This window comes from Nipponia nippon, unplaced genomic scaffold, assembly GCF_047370975.1.
Source record: "Nipponia nippon isolate SJK-2023a ecotype South Korea unplaced genomic scaffold, ASM4737097v1 scaffold_2, whole genome shotgun sequence".
Lineage (NCBI taxonomy): Eukaryota > Metazoa > Chordata > Aves > Pelecaniformes > Threskiornithidae > Nipponia > Nipponia nippon.
The window spans coordinates 30620789-30642659 of NW_028262336.1; the positions used below are offsets into that span (position 1 = coordinate 30620789).

The window sequence follows — 21871 nt, forward strand, 5'->3', positions numbered from 1 at the left end:
TCTGAAAGATGGGATGTTGACACTGAGGCGGCTTTTATAAAATAAGCTGTTTCACATCATGCTTCTATAATATGTTTTGACAACTTGAAGCTGGAGGTCAAGGCTTCTGAAAGGTGTATGAAGTAGCACTTCGTCCTCCAGAAAGAGCAAGGATTATATATGATCCACCAAAGGAGGAATTTCGCATCTACAGGGTCTCCTGTAATATACTGGTGTACAATCTTACGACCGTGTGATGAAATTGAGAGAGATCATAATCCTCTTTCAAGAGTGCTAAATCGAGAGATCTAGGACTCAAGTATTCTCCTCTAACAGAGCTTGTGTTGCATAGCTATTGGCTATAATATATTCCTTTAAAGTGAAAGCATTTATTTTCTCTTCTTTAAATAAACTGTAAATATTTGTCTTTCTGTTCCTGATCAAAGTTAATATTCATTTATTAAAATGAGAATTAAACAGTTGCTAAGTGCTTGTTTTAACATTTCCTGAAATCTATCCTTGTCTTTTTGCCCTGAATTTCAAATAATTCCAAGCCAAGTTAACTATTCAGTAAGAATCAATTCTCAAGTAATACGCTTAAATTTGATAGTGATCACTTTTTGTATTGGCAGAGAACTGTGTCTGAATGGTAGTACCACACAGATAGTGGTTGGATGATAGCAATAATACATAATTCAGTGAGAGAAAAAGTAGAGTCATTTCAGAAGAAATGAAAACGAGAAGTCTTACGGCTAAGGTCATCCTTCCCTCACCTTTCTGTCTGTTTCTCTTCTTGTTTTCTCTCTCCTTATTGTCCTCTATTCAGGAATCTCAGCAGATGCTTGGAAGGTTGATTCCAGAAAAGCAATTGCTTAATGACCAGCTAAAGCAAGTTCAACAGAACAGTTTGCACAGTAAGTGTATTTTTGTACATGTCTAAGTTTGTATAGGACACGATGCTGCATTGCACAGTGTACTCTGTAATTTCTTTTTTTGTGTTGCAAGATGCATGTTGAAAAACATTGCTTTCTATGACCTACAATTCTCCGTGTAAGAAAATACTTATTTGACAATATGTTTAAAAACAGGAGATTCTCTTCTGACTATCAAAAGAGCCTTAGAAGCCAAGGAACTAGCACGTCAACAGCTTCGAGACCAGCTAGATGAAGTAGAAAAAGAAACCAGATCTAAACTTCAGGAAATTGATATTTTCAATAATCAACTGAAGGTAATCCTAGACTTTTTAACCCTTTCTTCTAAATGTTCAGTTAATTATTTTCTAACTGGATTATGGAAAAAAATATTTAACTAGAATGATTGATTTAGAATGTCAGTTTTGGGAACATTCTCGAATCTTTTTTTTTTGTTTTGTTTTTTTTTTAAGAAAATACTACTTAGCATCCACACTCAGAGTTTGAATCAACTTAATCTGCAGAGTTTATTTAAGAATAAATTTGAGCTCTGATTCCAGATCTGTGATTGAAAATATCAAATTGCTAGTTTCTGTCCTTTTGCATCAAAGAACTGCAAGACTGTAGTAGGTCAGCAAATCTGCTGGAATCAGTGCTTCAGATTGAAATCTTTATTAAAGAGCCTTGATTTCCTACTGACGTGCAGAATTTTTATCTGCTGTTCGTAAGCTCATGCTTGTTCCTGAATGTAGTTGTCTGTTGTTTGTGGTTTCATGCTTTATTGATCAGTCTTTTGTTAAAACTGTGTGATTTTTGTTTATTTCTGCACAAGAAAATTATGGAAATTGCAAAAGTCAGTAGAGGAAATGTTCTTCAGAGACAAGTTATAAATCAGTCTTTAGTTACAAACTTTTAATAGCAATCATTTTTTCATGTTTTCATAAAATATTCTAACATTAAAGTACTTTATCTGCTAATTCAACTGATTGTTTCTTCTGAAAGCTGACTAGAAAAATACTTAATTTCCTGCAAGGTATAATAAATTGTGCTACAAGTATTTAGAAGGAAAAGCACTATGATAGATACATTAATGTTTCTGTAGTTGTTTTGAAATTAGATCAACTATGATTGCATCATGCTTTAGGATGGAAGGCGTGTTTGAAGTTAAGCAACAAATAGCTTGTTTTAATGTTAAAAGTTATTAATCATTATAGAAAAAATTAAAAGCTGTAGACGGTACCACTACCTGTTTCAATGCCAATTCAAAGATGACTCTCACGATCTGAAGCAGGGAGGTGGAAAGGGGAGAATCTCTGCAGAGTCATAAGAGACACAAGACCAAACAAAATGTTCGCAATTTATTTTAAAAGAAAACAGAATGGTTTACCTCACTGACCTTTTTTTTATATATGCTTTTTGGACACCACTTAACATGTCATGCTTTTTGGGTGATTTTTTTTTTTTCTTTTTAAATTGAGTCCTTTTGAAGTGTTTTGCAGATAAATATGACCAAAGGGTATTAATTCTAAAATTAATGTCAGCATTGGGTTTCATCATAAATGACCTAATAGCTTATAAATGGGCAGGGTGTGAATAATCTTAGTAGGAAAAAAGAAAAAAAAAAAAAACAACACCAACCAACCAAGCAAAATTCAATATTTTAAATACTGAAGGGCTCGACTTAACAAATAACAAGCTAATGATAATTAAAAGTTGAAAACGCACATTAAACAAAGATATCGATTTGTCAGAATGTCTGCTATCCATCCAAGAATGCCTCGTCTAATTGTAAACTATTTTGCAGTTTAATGGGAAAATTGATTTCTGTGTTCAAATCTTAGTTATCACTTTAAATGCTGAAAATTAGTTATGTAGGCAGTTCTTTGGGAAGACTTCAGCAAGCTTCCTCTGGCTTGAGGGTGCTGTATTCTTCGTTTCATAATGCATAGAAGCAGTGCTTAATAGGAAGACCACTTTTTGATGCTGTATGTTGGTATTTTTGCCTTGCTGCAGCTTTCTTTGCTTGCTTGGAAGAGAAGAGTTTGAGGTGAAAACAAGGCAGTGGGGTAGTTGTACTATTGAAACTGAGAGGTGGGAGCTTAATTGAGAGAGAGTTGTAACTTCTGCCTTTTGTAGTTTCTCTAGATGTGCAAGATGTATTTTTGGGGGCCTGGGCGATTTTATGGCTAGATTCAAATATCTAGAAAGGCATATATACCTTCTTGTGGACTCAGCATGGAATGGTTGTAGTGCTCCCATTGCACTAAGAGAAACCTCTTAGAAGATGCTGTGTGTGCAGCAGTGGTTTAATGGCTGCTGTTCTTGTGGAGAGAGCTCTCGGAATGCCTTGCATGTGAGACTTCATGCACAAAGCTAGTGAAAGCTCTCGTGAGGCTCATAGTTTTATTAGAGCTTGTGTGAAGTAGAAGTTCTGTCCTTAAGCCAAGGCAGAACACACTTATCTCTTAGGTAATAATATTGCTCAAAACAAAGTAGTCTAGGAACTTGCGTAATTCTCAGATACTTTTACCTAAACGATCAAAAATCTCTGACAACTTTTAGGAGCTGCCACTGGAAAGATGACTGTTACATTTGAAATAGAAAATGGCTTATAAATAATTGCCAAATTAATAGCTTCCCCAATTAACAGAAGAACTTTTTGTGTACTTATTAGTAACTGGGTGCATAAATACAGCAGGCTCATTTGGTGCCACAATACCTTGCAATTTGTATAATTATCTGTCAACTGTATAACGCTCACATTTAAATGTAAAACCTTTTCAAATAATGTATCAAAAATTCCACCATATCTGAGCTCTAAATGTAATAGAGGCTTATTATCTTGTAAACTAAGGGAAAATATGTAAAGATGGGAAATACAGAAATGTTTAATAGAAATAGATTTTTAAAATAAATAAATAAATTTTAAAATCCATTTTTAATCAAGGCTGTTTCTAAATTATCCTGTAGGTTAAAAGTGATAGACTACTTTTATGATGATCTGCTCTTACTGAGAGATGCACAGTTGATGGGGTGGCTGTTAGGACGGCAGCGCCATAATTGACACTGTCTTGTGCAGCTTTTGTTCTCTGACAAGTGATGGAGAGGCACTGGTGCTTGCCTTGTCTTCTATGATACAACTAGCTTCTGGACGAGAAGCAGAATGATGTGGTATTGTTTGCGAACTCCCAGAAAAAAAAAAGCATATCTAAATACTCTTTAGGTATATACCATCTTACAGCATTTTGCGCTTATTCCCTACACGGAGATGGAGTCATACATGTCTTTACTTAGTCAAAATGCTTAATTTAATAGAAAACAAAACCAAAATTGTAACTATGCAAGCTACTGCTCTCTGAGTACGAGGTACATGCCAAGCTAGTTTTGATGAAATGCTTAAGAGACAGTGAAGTTGACAGCATTAAATTATAACCTTTTGTCATCATTGTTGAGATTTATTCCTTATTGGCTATGAATGTTGGTTGCATTATCTCCTATGTGAATATATCCTTAAATTTTGCAAAACTCCCATTTCTGATTCATTCTCTTGAAATTGGCTTCACTTGATCTACTGATAGTGAATACACAAATATGCCACGATAGTACCAGATAAAATGAATGATTTAACTAGTATCTAGTGTGCCTTTTCATTGATGACACCATAAGGTTTACTTAATGTTCCAATATATTTTAGGTTATATGGGTCAACTTGTTGACTACACCATAGTAGTATACAGTGGATTGCACTGCATTTGCCTCCATATTATAGTTTTTGTGTTCTGCAGTAAGTGAAAACTTAAAACAGGTGTTAAATGCCATCATCTTTGCTTCATGTCTAATAGCATATATGACTGACTAGGGAGATAAATGAAACATTTTTTTCTACTGGATCTTTTGTTGTCCCTCCAAAACAACTGACTTAAATTTCTTGTGATTAGTCCTTTGGAGCTCAAGTACTTCAGTTTCTTTTGTTTCAAGTTAACATCTCAAGAGTTGGAAATGTTCATAGAATTTGGCTCCTTTTCAAAAACTTTCTGGAGTATAAAATATTATTAATATTTCAAAACAGGTAGTTTCAAGTACCTTTATTGAATATCTTTAGGTAGAACAACATGGTTTCAGGAAACTGTTAGTACTTGTTTGGCAGAGAAATAGGTACCTTAGCCTACAGCTGGTCAGATACCCTTTTAAATCAGATTTGAGGCGTTTTATCAGAGAAGATAAGAGTCCTGTGGATAGTGTTGTATTTGGCTATAGAGTAAGTGCCTGAGTTTGTAACAAGGTTGAAAGTTGGGCTGCTTTTTTGTGTCCTGAATTATGGTTGAAGGAGTCTAACTTCCATTACTCTTTAAAAATGTTAGCCTAGAAATCTAATAATTAAAATTGATACAGTTATTATTAAAATGTAACTAAGCACTTGTTTATTTTCTCTACTTCAGAAAATAATTCTGTAGAATTTTATTAGGCTTTTTTATTAGGTTTCCTGTTTGTATATGTATAGTCCTACTATAATTTACCTTTACAAATTCTTTCTACTCCCAGTGTGAATTTACATTTAAATTTCACAAGAGTCAGTCATTACACACTGTCAAATAATGCAATTAAAATAATTCTTAATATGGTTCTTGTCTCCAGAGACCCAATAATAATTTCGTATAGCATAGAAGAATCAAGTATTTAGAGCTCATCTGTGTTATTGCACAGGAGAAGGCAACTAAAGTAGTGTTTCTGAAATACGTTAGTCTTGCTGAGAAGCTATTCTCAGTGCCTGGGAAAAGTGGTGAACAAGTAGAATCAAGTTCTTAACAATGTTTTACATTATGTGTCATGTTCCAGTTGTTGTCAGTCCCTGTCTGGTCAGTGTGCACTGGACAAGTCTTGCATATGAATGCCTGTTTACATTTGAGCATTTCTTTCTTCCAGTCAGTGGCAATGGAAGATGCAATGCTGCAGTGCCTGGCAGTTCTCCTGGGCTGCGTCAACTACTTAGACTCCTTTCTAAAGGTCTCCATGCCATGCTCAGGCAGTACACAACTATCTCAATCTGAGTGATGAACCTCCTCCAGTTATGTGCTTCACTTTACCATAAACAGATGAGTGTGCAGTGTTTAACTAAGTTAGTATTTAATAAGAGGTGCTAGCACTAAAACATAACCAAAGAGAAGAGTTTATAACTTGATTCTTTATCTAATCCTTACTGCCTAGATGAGGAGTATGCCTTAAATTGCAATCTGGGCAAGGTACTAGTTAGTGATTTTTGTCTTTTGCTTATCTGAAACGTCAAGATTTCAAGTTAATTACCTATTTTGGTCATGATGTTCAGAACTTTTAAAAAGAAAACACTTTTATGTTAATTATTCCTACACAGCACTGTAATTTGTGATTCCAGATATGAGAGATGGCAATACATTCCCTTTATCAAATCCCCCATAGCTGTAATATGGGGTGAAAGGAGGAACTGTCTCTGTCAAGGACAAAGCAGGTGCTTTGGGAGCTGGGGAATGAGGTAGAAGAGCATTGCTGTGGGAAGGCCTCAGTGAGCACAGAACTGTAGGGTTCTTTCCTCTGGGATGAAATGCTCTCGTTTGTCTCAAGGGGAGAAGATTTGAAAGAAACCTTGTATTGTAATCCCTGAAGTATCCTAAGTTCTGTTGTCTTTCTGTCAAAATGCAAAATTTGGGCTTAAGCAACTACATTTCTAACCTTAAGGTTTTCATAGCAATACGACTTGTCTGTATATAGTGAATATTACTCTGCTGTATGAAACTCATATTTTAATTCATATTCAATATTATGTGGGTACCTAAATGTGGCTATTGTAACATCTCAAAATTATACTTGTTAGTCTGTTTGTGAATTAAGTGGAAAGGTAACAGTTTCTCTCTGCTTTTAAGGTAAGACATGCTTTGTCCTGCACACCAGAAACAAGCAAAGTATTGTTATGTCTTTGGAGTTACAATATATGATTTGTAAATGTACAGCTTTTAAGTTGCTTGTGTCTGTAAAAGATGAGTGTAGGACCGTGCTGAATATTCAGCTGGCAAGTGTTTCATTCTGTTGACTGTTGAAATGTTACTATAGTTTTGTTCAACTGGTGTCCAAAAACACTGTGGGAGATGCTGATTCTTTCTCCCCCATCCTCCCACTGATATTGGGCAAAGCAACAGAGCATCTGTGTTTCATGAGATACCGATCAAATCTTTATTTCTTCCTAGCTAATGGAAAGAAGGATATATATTGCGTTTTTTTAATCTCCAAAAATATTCTATCCAGTGCTAAGAGTATATAAGCTAGGTTAGTTTTTCTTAACTGTTACAGGTATGTCACAGAAAAATCTCTTCACAAAATACTTCACAAAATACACTAAGCACATTGGCTTAGCCGGGAAGGAATAATGTGTTAAAATGTCTATGGAAAACTTAAATAATTATTAAAATGTCCCTTGAGATCCTAACTTAGCTGAGCATATAGATAAAATGACAAAATAAGCAAACAAAATAATTTAATTATTTGGACCAGAGTTGGCAGCAGCACTTCACTGCTGCGATGCAGCAGTTAATGACCCTGCTATATATGCTCAGTATGAGAAACTACTTGCTCCAGACATGGAGCCTCATCGCTACCACTTCCCCACTGTTCTGTTTGGCAGTAAAAGCGGCATATATCATACGTTTAGTGGCGAGATAAACTTACATGTCTAAACTATAATTAAAATATAAAGTTTGGGGTAGCCTAGTAATTGGACATCTAGTGGAAGTAAATAATGTTTGGTGCACAGGTGTCTTGCAAGTTGTAACTTGTTTTTATGTATTTGTGAATTCAGGAAGTTTTTCTGATGGGGGGAAATACCAATATTCTGAATTAGAGGTAGATTCCTCCTGATTCTGCGCATGTAGATGAACGGAATCATTCTTTCTAGTTTACAAATTTCTTGTTAAAAAGTAAACTAAGCTTAGATACTTGCATCTGGGTTGTCTCACACAAAGCTTTTGAGATGTATTGGGGTTTTTGTTTAACTAGCATAGCCTTCAAATGCAAAGGGGAAGAAGAAGCAAGCCTGGAAAGCACTGTTGTCTAAATAGCTTAAAATTTTGCAACTAACAACAGGTTATCTTCAGTGTTGCCTTATTAGAAATGCGTGACTATCCCAGATCTCTCTGTTCAATAGCATATTCCTTCTTGGCATATAAAGTTAAGTGACAGGAGGGGACATGGATGTGAAGGAAAGCTAGAGCAAGTAGAACAACAAAGGATTTCTAAATGGAAGCCTGTGCTAAAGCTGAACTAAATGCAGGAGTCGGAAACCTGTGCTTTGGATAGCAGTCTCTTTACCCAAAAGAGAGAAACAGCTTGTTAAAAATCATGAATACTAGTCAAGGTATTTGATACTTCACAGAAGTAGTATTTTGAGTTTCAAGAGCTTTGCAGATACTTAGTTTTATGGATTTTTGCAATCTACAAAAATTCCTAATACTGTTGGCCAGGTGGAAAACTGCTTTCAGCTGTGCCATTTTCTAATCTATGTCCTTTCAGATGAATGCTTGTGAATCACTCTACTGCTAATGTTCTTATGGTTGTATATTTGCCCTTTGCACTTGTACGTATTTTTTTGATACAAATAAGGGTTCAGGTGATCATGTAGAGAAGATGGGGACTGTGATTCCCCCTGAGAAGTTAATTTGAAACAAGGGTCAAATCCTTTGTACCTCAATATATTACAAGTGTAACAACGTTAAAGAAGCTGAATTAATAACATACAGTTATTGAAAATGACTGTTCACTCTAGTTAGCATTTCAGAAATGTATAGTCCTGTCAGAGGCCGCCTCTGGCTCCAGGTGCAGTTGACCAGCTGTGTGTTCACTGCAATCTCCCGATCCCTTTATTTCCTCGTTGCTCTTTATGGGCCAACAACTAAAAACCCATTATGTTCAATATTGCTAATGTATTTCCTTTTTAGTAGCCCTTTTCCTTAATCCAAAATAAGGCTGTGAATGAATGTTTATAACCATGGGCATTCAGGGTTTAAGAATTTTCCCAAAGGCAATATCCTGCCTGAATAATTCTGGTGATTTTGCAAGAGTAGTTTATTTTACATTCTGCAATATCCATTCTAGATCCTAACTATCTACTAAGCTTTAATGTGACTAGGGAAAATAATGATGATCATAAAATATGGTATTGCCCAAATTATCTCCGTATTTCAGTGAGTTTCATGGCCTTAGCAGAGTTTTAATTAAAACTTGTATAAGAACTGATTATCTCTTTAATGATGTTGAACTCAGTTTTCATTGAATTTAAAATTGAGGATCATTAATGAAATGAGACTGAGAGGTAGGACACAACGTTCATCTTAACTTTTTTTTTAAACTTTCATCGATATATCAGAAGTGTTTTTAATACCTTGCAAAGGTCCTATGCTGCTCTTCTTCATAATGTAGTTATTTTGACATCTTAAAATTTGATGTTGCACAGTGTGCAGTTCTTCAGCACTAATGCATGTATTACTTTCACTAATCAAATTTTTTAGACAGTGCAATTACAGTCTGTAAATAAACAAGTATTAACTTTCAACTTTTATGAAACTATAGCTAAGAAGTTACTAATAATGTTGTGAAAATAACTTGCTGAAACTTTTCTCATTTTGGCCCTTTGATTTGAATCACTTGATATTTAGTTCTGTTTTGGGTTTTTTTTTGTTTGTTTTTTTTTGTTTGTTTGGGTTTTTTTGGTTTTGTTGGTTGGTTTTTGTTTGGGTTTTTTTGTTTGTTTTTTAACTCTTACATAATTTTCTACATTTCACTCAGTGCATGAGTGTGGTTACAGGAAGGCTTCATCTGGCTAATTTGTAGATTGTGAATTTCTGAAAAACTATCCAAATACTTTCAAGATTAACTGTTTCAGTCCCTGAATGAATTAAGATACATCTTTTAAGGATACAAGAACTAAACAAACCTGCATGGTGTAAGTCATAACATATTTCAATAAAAGTAGACGTTATTAAGATACAGATTTAGAAGCAATTTCCTGCTTTTTATACGTATTTTTGTCTGCACTATATCTTCATTAAAACATCAATTTTTTGAAGTGAACTATTTTCAATGAAAAATTTCAGATGTCATAGGTAAAGTTATCCTTTTTCCTTGTAATTCTGAGGAGTTCTGATGCAAAATTCTAGGTTATGCGAAGAGATTCGGGATAAAATTTGTATTTGTGTTAATGCAGAAAACAAATCTTGAGGAAAAGATGATGTTGTTATTATTATTTATATTATAAATGTTTCAGGTAATGTTTTTACAGTTAATTAGAGGAAAACTGATTTGTATATGGATGAATACTCTCTGTGCCACAATTCATCCCAAAGACATTGCTTAAGGAATTCAATCTCTTGGGTATAAAACAATTCTGAAGATTCTTTAGTAAATCACCATTAATTTCAAAATAAAACCGATTAACTGAAACAATTACTATTATGAGCATCTCAGAAGGCAGATTTTTGTATGGAATTTAATAAATTAATTCAACAAACTAGCAAACAACTTAAAACATAAGTGACTTTTCAGATTAAGCTTTGTCAAACTTTTGTCAGCTTTTTAGAGTCCAATTTAAAAAAGGCTTTCTTGCTTTTTAACCCTTTAACATCTCAGGTTATATGGATAAAAACAGGAAAACACCTTTGAAATCTACCTTAAATGTCTGCCAATGCATTTCACAATGCTGTAAGTTTGAACAGAGATATCCAACCATTTGCAAGTTTTCTCACTTCACAAAGAAATATATGGGGCCGTTAGTTATGATTCACATAGTATATGTTTACACATATTTTACTTTTTTCTCTAGGAGCTGAGAGAAATACATAACAAACAGCAACTACAGAAGCAAAAGAACTTGGAAGCTGAGAGGCTGAAACAGAAGGAACAAGAAAGGAAGACAGTAGAACTGGAAAAGCAAAAAGAAGCTCAAAGGTGACAAACTGCTCTAATTTAAGCCCTTTCTGTAGAGATGTTAGTGCAAAGCATTTTGCAAACAAATAAAATAAACTTTGCGTTTCTAGGAGCGTAATGTGATCTCAAATAATATATTACTAAATGGCAAAAGTATCCAAGACCTAGGCCAAGTTTAATTTCAGTGCAGGTGATCCCCCTTAAAACCAAGGGAATCTCTTGACTTATCCTTGAATGAGAAGTGTGCTGTGGAGATGAGCTTCTACATCTGTCTGTTCTCTTAACTCTGTGATACATACAGATTTCAGCAGTGTTTCTTAAGTGTGTAGTGTACTTCTACACCTAGAAAGGTTCTTGAACAGTGTAACTAACTAGCTCTGTCTTTTATACTAACATAAAATACAGAGCTAATGTTTTTCTGCTACACACTTTGTTTTTCTACATGTTTTCAAATTTGTTTTTCTACATGTATTTATAATATATTCACATAAAATGAATGGTGTATAGATTAGCAACCAGTTCTATTCTGACATCATTTATAAGTAGCTGTTTGATTTAATTTTTAGCAATTTTACTTACTTACTTACAAGGGTTTACTTACTCCTCTTAATGTAGACAGATGTTGATCAAGGGATGGAAACAAATGCCTGGGAACAAGGGGTCCTAAATTATTGGTTATAGCATTACATGGGCTGTGACCTAAAGCAGATTGATAGCCTGTGTTACTATTTGGTGAGTCAACTTAATTTCTACATTTCAGGCAAAACAAAAAAAAAGTCTCAGTGAAAACTGTATCTTCAAACAGAAATCTTATATGTAGAAAGCAACTAAGTTTAGATAATTCTTAAATCATTTGCATAAAACCTATACCTTTAAAAATCTTAAAGATCAACTTCAGAAATAGCAAACTTTCTAAGAAAACAGCTTTCTATCACAAAGAAATAACTACATTGAATATGGTAATAATGTTGGAACTTGCCTTGAAAACAAGAAGGCTGCTGAGGTATTGGGAGTGTAGGAACACTAAAAATAATCTGTTGCAGAATATTAAATAAAATAATCCACTTCCTTCCAGAAAAATGGAAATTTAAAAAACAGATTTAAAAAAGAAAAAAACTTCTGCCGTGGAAAACTTCATGTCTGACTTCTCATGCCAGCTGAGCATTCAGACATTATTGCTAATGTAAAACCTCATGCTGCCCAAATATTCAAGCTTCTAAATAACCGTAATTGATATACCTGATAATGAGCAGTGTGCTAGTCTTACTGATTTCCAACAGACACCAAAATGAATAAGGTAAATGAGTAATACTCATAACCTGGATACTGCCCCGTAATGATTACGGAAGTATGCTGCATTTTAATAGCTCTAGTGAAAGCAAAGAAAGAAAGAATAATCTTAAGATCATAATTATGTGCACTTTAAACTTTGGCTTAATGGATAACCACAATCACTTTATACTGAGAATCGTCTTAACAATTTTTTGTTAGTAATTATGCACTGAATTGTGCATATAACTTAATTGAGCAAACGAAGATACAGACATACATATTTGGGGATGGTAGAGGTCTTTTTGAAGACCTCTTATGGCTAATTAGTCTTAATTATTTTAAGGCTAATTCCATGCAGACTTGTACAATTGTGGGAGTAATATACAGTTCGGGGGGGGGGGGGGGAACCCACATATGAGTACAATGAATAGAGCTTAATCTTGGTGTTTGGGATAAGAATTGCATGAGTGGTATAATGCGGTTGGTGAGAGAAAAAAGGAAATTAAAAGAGTAAAAACAAGTATAGGTAAATCCCAGATTAGAGGTCATATTCCACAATAATTAGCACATCAGGAGTCCTGAAGTAAGGAAAAGAGCAGGATATCAAGTTTTCTATTCATAGCCCCAAGCTGTGGAGCTCACACCTAGGCTTGTGTTTCTTTAGCTTCTTAGCTTCTTTAGCTTCTCTGTCTCTTCTTATTCCCTTCCTTGTCTTCAACTCATTATATTAGCTTCCATAACAATGAAAGAAGAAAATTCTGCAGCTTCTATGGAAGGAAAAAAGAAATCGCACATACCCCACACCCCCCCAACACAGATTTTCATCTGCTCTTCTCGCTCCAGCAGTTAGAGAAAACCTGATTTATAAGTATGGGACGACTTAATCACTCTACCAGAAACATAGTTAAAAACTCAATTTCCCATCTAAAGCTCATCTGACTAAACTCACCAGGTAAGACACCACTCAAGTCAAAAGACAACTGAGCTGTGTGTATGTGGTGCCCCTTCAGTGTTGCAACAAAACTGCTGAGTAATTGGCTCTGACTAGTTTGGAAATGAACATACTGTTTAATATCTTCATAAGTGATCTGGATGACGGGATCAAGTGTACCCTGATGAAGTTTGCTGATGATACCAAACTGAGTGGCGAAGTGAACGCTTTGGAAGGGAGAGCCACCCCGCAGGAAGACCTGGATAGGCTGGAAGAGTGGGCTAACAAGAACTTTATGAAATTCAGCAAACACAAATGTAAGGTCTTGCACCTGGGAAAACATGATCCAGGAGTGCAGTGCAAGCTGGGATCTACCTGGCTGGGGAGCAGCTCTGTGGAAAGGGACCTGGGGGTCCTGGTGGACAACAAGCTCAATATGAGTGAACAGTGTTCTGCTGCAGCAAAGAAAGCCAACAGGATGCTGGGTTGCATCAACAAGGGCATCACCAGCAGAGATAAAGAAGTCATTATCCCACTCCACTCAGCTTTTGTCAGGCCAAACCTGGAATACTGTGTTCAGTTTTGGTCCATGCTATGCAAGAAAGATGTGGACAGGCTGGAGAGGGTCCAGAGAAGGGCCACAAAGATGATCAAAGGCCTGGGAAGCCTGCGACATGAGGAAAGGCTGAGAGAACTGGGTTTATTCAGCCTTGAGAAAAGAAGGCTTAGGGGAAACCTTGTCACCATGTTCCAGTATTTAAAGGGTGGCTACAAAAAAGAGGGAGACTCCCTTTTTACAAGGCGTCACATGGAAAAGACGAAGGGTAATGGATACAAGTTACTCCTGTGGAGATTCCGATTGGACCCAAGAGGAAAATTTTTCACAATGAGAACAATCAGCCATTAGAATAATCTCCCCAGAGAAGTGGTGGATTCCCCAGCACTGGACACTTTTGAGATTCGGCTGGACAGGGATGCTGGGTCATCTTGTCTAGACGGTGCTTTTGCCAAGAAAGGTTGTGCCAGATGATCCTTGAGGTCCCTTCCAACCTGGTAGTCTATGATTCTATGATACAAAGGACAAATTCAGTGATTAAAATAGGAGGTTTTCAGAACAGTGAATTTATTAACTTGTGAGATGACTTTACATTGAAGGCAGAAAAGTGTAGCAGTATTTCATAGAGGAGGAAGTGATGTCCTTCACGCTGGTGTCTTAGCCTCTACTCATGGTATACTGATGTGGAATATTGAAATGGTATCAGCAATTTCACTGAGAACCAAAGAATTTTTTGAGCTTGCAAGTTAGTAGCTGCCATCTTAAACAGAGAATGGGTACCTTGACATCTCTCAGAAAATATTCTTGTCAACTCAAAACTTACATTGATAGAGATGAGATTTTTGCCCTCTGGTGCCGATCTACTGTTTGGAAAGTGTTTTTTTCCCCTTAAGGAATTAATTTTTTTTTCCATGCAGTTTTTGGCCAGGAATTCATGTTGCCCTTGGACACAATATGTTCTACATAGTAGGCCAAGTCTGTAATGACCAGCTTGTTGTCATGTGTTTGTCACTAAAAATTTTGTAAGTATGAAGAAAGCATTGAAGTGGAATAGCTCATGGAACAAAATAAAGCGCACTGTGCATCTGTTATAGCCCTTTGGAGTTATTTTTACCGGTGCAAATTGTTTGTAGCAGAGAATATTTATTCTTTTTTTCTGTTGTCCTCTGTTGGGGGGATGGACTTATTAGCTTTCACAGTTGGGAATGTGAAATTTTTCTGAATAGTTCTGCAACGGTGCTGTACAAAGCTTGCAGGTGGTTTTACTCCTTGCCCCTCAACAGGAGGATCAGAACTGCCATATTTTCTGATTACTGCCTTTTTTTTTTTTTCCTGATTTGGCTATTTTGAGTCTTAGCTGGGGATGTTTGTAGCTTTGAGAAAATAAACAGAACCAATTTGTTTGGTATTCCTGACTTCTTCCTGCATTTTAGAGCTGAAGTCAGTGCTGAGCACATAAAAATTGAAGTATATAATTTGCTGCTTATTGGGTTTCAGGGAAAACTTCATGGTAAGAATTAATTATCGAAAATGTCTGGTGATAACTGTAGCTGATACCTACAGGCCTAGATTAAATAAAAGGAATTGTGGGGCAAATGAAAACGGTAACTTGCAAAACTGAGGTAATGGGATACCCAGATTGCTTGAATTAGACTGCTTGGGAAGAGATTTTGAAAAGCAGTCTTACAGTTACATGGAACTGAAGGGCTTACGTCTGGGTTTTTGGATGCTGAGGAGTTTTGTTTCTTCAGCCAAGGGAGATTTTTTTTTTCTCTTTTTCTTCCTCCTTTCTCCATATGGTTCATCACTTAAAACAACTGTATAGGATTTATTAGTCCCATGGAAAACTATGAAAAGAGAATACTCAAATATTGTTGAATCCCCAAGTTGAGACTCAGATGTTGTTGAGTTGAAGAGGTGGGACTGAAAGTGTAAGATACTGAATGTTATCAAGTTTATAATTTTCAGAGTATTGTGAGCTGAGTAAGAGACTGTTCTAAGATACCTGTGTAAAGTTTCATACAATAATTAGAAAAACATAGGTAAATATATTTATTTTCATGTCATTGTAGAAGAGAAGAGATCACAGCCTCCATAAAGAAGGTCAAGTATAGCATTTACAAATCTCTGAAGAGCTCTGGCAAGAAAAAATAGTGTTGAATGTTTTTTCCCATCTTGCATTCCACTCCAAAACATAGCTAGCTTATCATTTCTGTGTGCTCAGGTTGCTCTGTACCTCTTTTAGAGTTCTGTGGAATCATATTGTGAAGGTACAGAATTGATACATGAGTTAAATTATATTAAAGGTAGTTTTTTAAAGACAAAGCAACTCAAGGTAATGGAGGCCTGCACTTAGTAGTAGATTACATGAAGTAGTGTTCTCTCACTTGTCTGAGAGTCACAGCTCGCTCTTCTATGAATACATACAGAGTCATAGCAAATCTTCCTGAATATTTCTCCTTTGCCCTCTAGGAGTCATTGTGTAAGAAGATGCTGTGGAGTGGTTGATAACTCACCAAAATAAAATTAGCAGCTCTTACAGGGTATGCAAAAGCCATAAAGAGTACACTTTATACTATAGATCACACACAAGGACAACTCACTTTTATGGTCTTCTGTTTGACTGGCTTAAAAAAACACCTTAATTGTCCAACAGGCGAATCCAGGAACGGGACAAACAGCGGCTTGATCGAGTGCAACCAGAAGAAGAACTTCAGTGGCCAAAAAAAATTCAGGAAGACGAAAAGCAAAAAAGGGAAGAAATAACCAAGAAGAAGGAAAGTGAGGATAAGGGGAAACAGGAAATGCAAGAGAAACTGAGTAAGCTTTTCCAGCCACATCAAGAGCCAGTCAAGCCAGCTGTCCAGGCTCCTTGGTCAAATGCAGGTACAGGAAAAAAAAAAATCAAAAAATGCTGTTGCACATCCCTCTTGAACAATTCTTTTCTATTTTGTCTTTCCATTTAGTACAGAAGAATATTATGTTTCAAGATTGGATTGCTAGTGTTATTAAAATAAATCATGCATGGATTGAGCTCTAGACTCCACAAAGTTGTTCTTTTAGGCTTCACTATTCTTCCTAAAAGTATGGTGTTTAGCAGAGTGTAAAGCACAGTTGATGAGACTCACAGTGCCCACTGAAAGGAGAATCTTAGCTGTAAGTTGTTGTAAGATCTTGATCCAAGATGTCAAAAATTATTTCTGCGCTTTTCTTTACAATTCTTATTTCGGTGTGGAATATATGCCGTGGGATTTTTTTAGAGTAGTAGCAATATGTCATTTAGTTACCCTTTTTCCTCTTCCCCTTTCCCTATGCATGTTGTTTACTGAACAAATGACCTGAAGTCTAAGATTTAATCCCCTTTTTTCTGCTACACGCATGATCGCTTTCAGCTGAGAGCTCTTTCTCTGCATTATAACCTGATTTTTGCCTGTATTGGGAACCATGGTTCCCTCTTAAGTGGCTTTGATACACTTGATACATACACAAGAGAACTGATTGGGAATGTAACATTTGTTTAAATATTTGATCAAAGGATTGCATAAAGGGGAAATTACCTTCTGTCTTTTAGCCCAAATCTAGAATTGACTTAATCTAATATGTCCTCTTGCTAGGTTTTATTTGTGCAGAGTAGCAGAGGGCACTTTTATGACCTAGTAGGCAAAATAGGAAGTGCATTATACAAGAGCAATTTAGCTTATATCTTTGGGGTTTTTCTGTATTCTTCTTTTTCTAATAATGCATCTTTAGCATGTAATTTTTTTAAAACACCATCTGTAAGTGACCTCTTTTCAGTCAATCTATATGTATCAAGACATACTGAAACATCTTTCTTGGAAGTATAGTCAGGTTGCAAATGAAGCTGCTACACAAGCAGGCTTTATAAGTACTTGGGATACCTTTGATATATGCAAGAACATCACTGTTTGAATTGAACCTATGGCTGATCAGATTTAACCTACAAAATCATTGAAGCATTTGAGGAGTCATATATGTTGCATCATAAGTACATGATTCTTTCTATGAAAATAGCTGTATATATCATAAAAGATAAAATATAGTAATATTTTACCTGATGTTTGGAAGAGGAAAATGGTAAGAAAACTGTATTTTAAATAATTCAGTTTTGTATTTCCCCTTGTGTAAAAGGGGGATAATATACTTCCTACAGACAATGTAAGGTTTGTTAATTTTTGTCTCCACGTTCACCTCATTTTTCAAATATTTAAAAATAATGTGGTTTGATTTCCTCCCCCCCCCCCCTTTTGTATCTGTGTGTTTTTTTTCCTTTGCTCAGAAAAAGCTCCTCTAACCATTTCTGCTCAGGAGGATGTAAAAATAGTGTATTACAGAGCACTGTATCCTTTTGAATCAAGAAGCCATGATGAAATCACTATTCAGCCTGGCGACATAGTCATGGTAAGAAGGGATTGTGATATTACTTGAAAAAATTACTTAAGCTTTTGCACTTGTGTGATTGAAATTATATATGGCAAGATTTTTTACGGACTTGAGCAAAATAGTTCAGTGAATACTGAAATCGTGTGATATGACATAGTAGCCCTATTATAATAGTGGATAGCTTCTTAGTATGCTGAGCTGTGCGTGTCTGTCAAAGTGTTTGAAAAGGTTCCTATACAGAAGTTATCTCAGTGAGAGCTTTCTTGTCCTCCGAGGTACCTAGGGAATAAAGTTACTGTTATTTTCCGTTGAGAGAGTGGCTATTATGTGTGGAATCAAAAACTGGCTTTGATAAATAAGTATGTTTCTAATAAGAAATTCACCTTTTTATAGGAGCAGTACAAGAGCAGTGTAAAATTTTTAATTTGGAAAACTGCATTTATTTAGGGAATGTGATGTCCAGTGTAATACTATGTGAAACAGTTACGCTAAACTACAAGATGGCTACATGTCTGTCATGATCACATAAACATTAACGTAGTCTTTGTATGGTGGTGATACTTCTTCAGTAATACTGGCAATTTTTTATACAGCTCTTTTGGTGACAGTTTTTGACATAATGATCTAGTATAATTGTAACTTGGAATTGCTTGTATGACAATTTACTCCACTTTTTTTTTTTTTTTTCTTTTTATCTACTTAACTCTTTTGTGAGGTACTTTAACATTTATTTTAAAGAGGATATACAGTAGATAAAATGTCATTTCTAAAAAATGGAAACTTCAAAACCTAAAAATTTTGTTGCAGGTGTGTTGATGCAGAATAATTTCCTTTATTTTTTTTTTTAAGTAGATGATGAGATATGGGGATATGGTCAGCCTATAACTGTTGTATTAAACTGTAAAGTGATATTCTGCTTTTGTCTAAAATTATAGTTCTGTTGTTAATGACTGCAGTTATTAAACGTGTATATTGATATTAATGAATTACTAGTATGATCTTAATGTGCGTACGTCTGTTCATAAAGAAAATTCCTAGTGTAACTATTAAATGATACCTTGTTCACTGTGGGAAAGTATATTCGTTATAGTGTTCTACCCAACAAAATAGATTTTAAGAGCTATTGCGCTTTGGCACAGTTTAGTAAGAATGGATTTTAGAAAAAATACACCTTGTAGGCTCTCATAAGTTGTAATGATAACTTTTTAAAAAGCATGTATTCTGGGGAGATGAGCCTTCATCTCAGCCTTTTGTGTTTTTTTTAATTGATTCAGCTGTGTCACACTGAAGTGTTTGTGACATTAGAATCTACTTTATGAAAATAAAAGATGAGTCCTGGATTAGTAGCACTACTGAATGACTCGGGAAGAGGCCCAATGCCATCCTGAATAGCAACGCAATGTGTTATTAAGAAATAGTATTGGTCAGTCAGCTGTTAAATGAGAGAGAATACAGGTACCTGAGTCTCCCCAGGCTATTGCAATGTGCTACGTTGTCTTGCTTTCTTGGGAAATAGTCTGTAGTCTAGGCATATAAGTAAACTGTTTTTTTTCCTTGAGGGAGAGCGATCACTATTATGTAGACTTGCAGGGAAATAACATTTTTGCCAAAAATAGATGATTTTAAGGAGCACTTCACACATTTTAAATAGAGACTTTGAGGTAATCTGTCTTCCTATATATTACTTTTGGACTTTATTTTAATTTACTCTACAGAAGTAGAGTAACTACTCTCAGTCTTCTTTATTTAACTTACTTTTGACAATAATTAAACCTGATGACTGATTCTTGTGGGATTTATCTCCTGCTCTGTAGTAATTGCTTAAATGGGCTACTCTTAGAAAACTTAATGTAAGTAAGACACTTTTGTGGAATGTGTTATAATTCTGCCTTGCTTTAAATCATTGCTTTCCTGATGGAGGTTAAAAGGGAATGGGTAAGTGTGCTATATGACTGTTAGGAAGTCTATGCAATTTATTCATTTTCATAAACACAGATTCTGTTACCATGTAGTTTACTTGTTTTTGAATTCACCTAGGGTAAAATTAACAAACTAGCTCACATTGTCAAAAGTAATTTAAGTGCAATGGACCAGAACTTACTTTTGATAATGGGCATTTGGACTCCTAGATTCTTCTCTGTCCTTAAGTGTTTGTCATGTCCTGTGGTTCTAAAAGGTTTGAGTTGGTTATGTTTTTTGGAAAATAATAATTTACAAGCTTACATGTTAAAGTGTGTCTAATTTATGACATAAATGCAACTCTGTAGTTAAGCTGACCTATACAGTTAGGAGTTTACTGTGTGCTACACAATCAGTATCGCCTGGAATAACTGTGTTCTAACATAGGCAAATTTAGCACTTCACCATTTTAACACTTATAAATGGCTTTGTGTGTGCAGGCTTGTGCAATCATGTCCTGTAATCATATAGCTGTACAGAAGATACCACCCAAACTGTAACTGCCGTGAGCAAAGAATCCAGCTGAAGCCCAAATCCATTCACTACGCACATGGGAACCAGGTTTAAATCCTGGATGTAAATAGGACTGCAGAATTCATTATGTCAGAATGACTTGTGGCTTTAATAGATGTATAGCTTGTAAATAGTTTTTACAACAGTGTAATGCACTTTTACACTGTGCATGAATCTTGAGACCTGTCTTGGTTGAAAGGAGGGAGAAGGATGAGGGTTTCTTCTGAAAGGAAGAGTATTTGCAAATTTGAGGAGGGCTTTCTTCTGCCTGACTTTCCAGTACACGTGTTAGTTATCTGTAGCACTGATGTATCTTGTGTAATGGTTTAGAGAATGTGTGGGGCGTGGGCTGTATTTTTTTTTTGGTTCTTCCACTTGTTAATTACAGGATTTTTTTATATTTTCTTTTAACTTGGATTTCTGCTTTCTCTGCTTCTTGCCTTTCTATGTACTTCAAATTTCTTTCACTGTAAGCTAGATTGATTTATAATCCTAACTATAACTTAACCAAGCTTTTGTCTGGGAACAAATATTCTGAGCCAAGAAATTCTTTCAGTGCCCTGTCTGTTCAAGCAGTTAAGTTTCTCTTATGTGTGTGAAATATATATATACACAATCTATGGAATTCTTTTCCTTTGGATAGCTTTCTTACAAAGCAAGTCCTGCTGGCATTTGCTGCTGTTAGGCTCCAGCTTGAAGTAAACGTATTAATTCTGTTGTTGCTGATAACGTTTTACATAATACAACTTATTTAAATAAATTTAAGCATAATTCAATGAAATACAGGTGAATTACTGAATTGCTGAACGGTAGTGGCTCTGACAGCAGAAGAATGTAAGTTAAACAGGAAGTTCATAAAGAAGCTTCCATGGAACGTCTAAAACAAATTCATAATGATAGTTTCTCGTCAGTTTTGTTCGTTATTGATTGTGAGAGTTAGAATGAATGTTCCTTGTATTAGACACATAGACATTAGACATTGTGTTAGATCCCCTGTAGGCGTAATCAGCATATGGCCTCTGGCTGGTAGAGCTTATATTCAGCATTATAACAGGAATTCCGGCAGTCTCAAAGTATCTGGATCAAAAGCCTACAAGTGGAATAGAATTAAAATGGTCATTTAATGGATAGCTAGTTGAACAAAACAGACGATGGTACTCTGTTTAGCTTTGATTAAATATTTTTTGCGAGAATATTAGGGTTTGGCTTCATATGTAGAGTGAATATCTACCATAAAATAGGGCTTCCCTTTTTCTGTGCATGCACGGCTGGTGATACACAAGCCAGGTCAAAGTGGAGTAGGCCACTGCAAAGCCAGCCCTTCTGTTGACAGAGATACTAACTGGCCCTATTGCTTTTGCTGCAAGGAGTTGTGTTGCTGTTACTGCCGTCACTTGCGTTCAGTTG

General features: G+C 35.5%; 1 protein-coding gene across 3 annotated transcripts in view; it reads left to right on the forward strand.

Moving 5' to 3' along the window:
- Positions 1 to 21871, forward strand: part of ITSN1 (intersectin 1) — a 139112-nt gene that overhangs the window by 65133 nt on the left and 52108 nt on the right. For 2 of the 3 annotated variants that reach the window (XM_087756157.1, XM_087756159.1), the window contains 6 exons: positions 806 to 893; positions 1068 to 1207; positions 10729 to 10853; positions 16248 to 16477; positions 17889 to 18010; positions 19913 to 19927. In XM_087756157.1, coding sequence (XP_087612283.1) covers positions 806 to 893; positions 1068 to 1207; positions 10729 to 10853; positions 16248 to 16477; positions 17889 to 18010; positions 19913 to 19927 — 720 coding nt within the window. The remainder of the gene's footprint in view (positions 1 to 805; positions 894 to 1067; positions 1208 to 10728; positions 10854 to 16247; positions 16478 to 17888; positions 18011 to 19912; positions 19928 to 21871) is intronic. The other variant, XM_087756158.1, reaches the window with a different exon arrangement.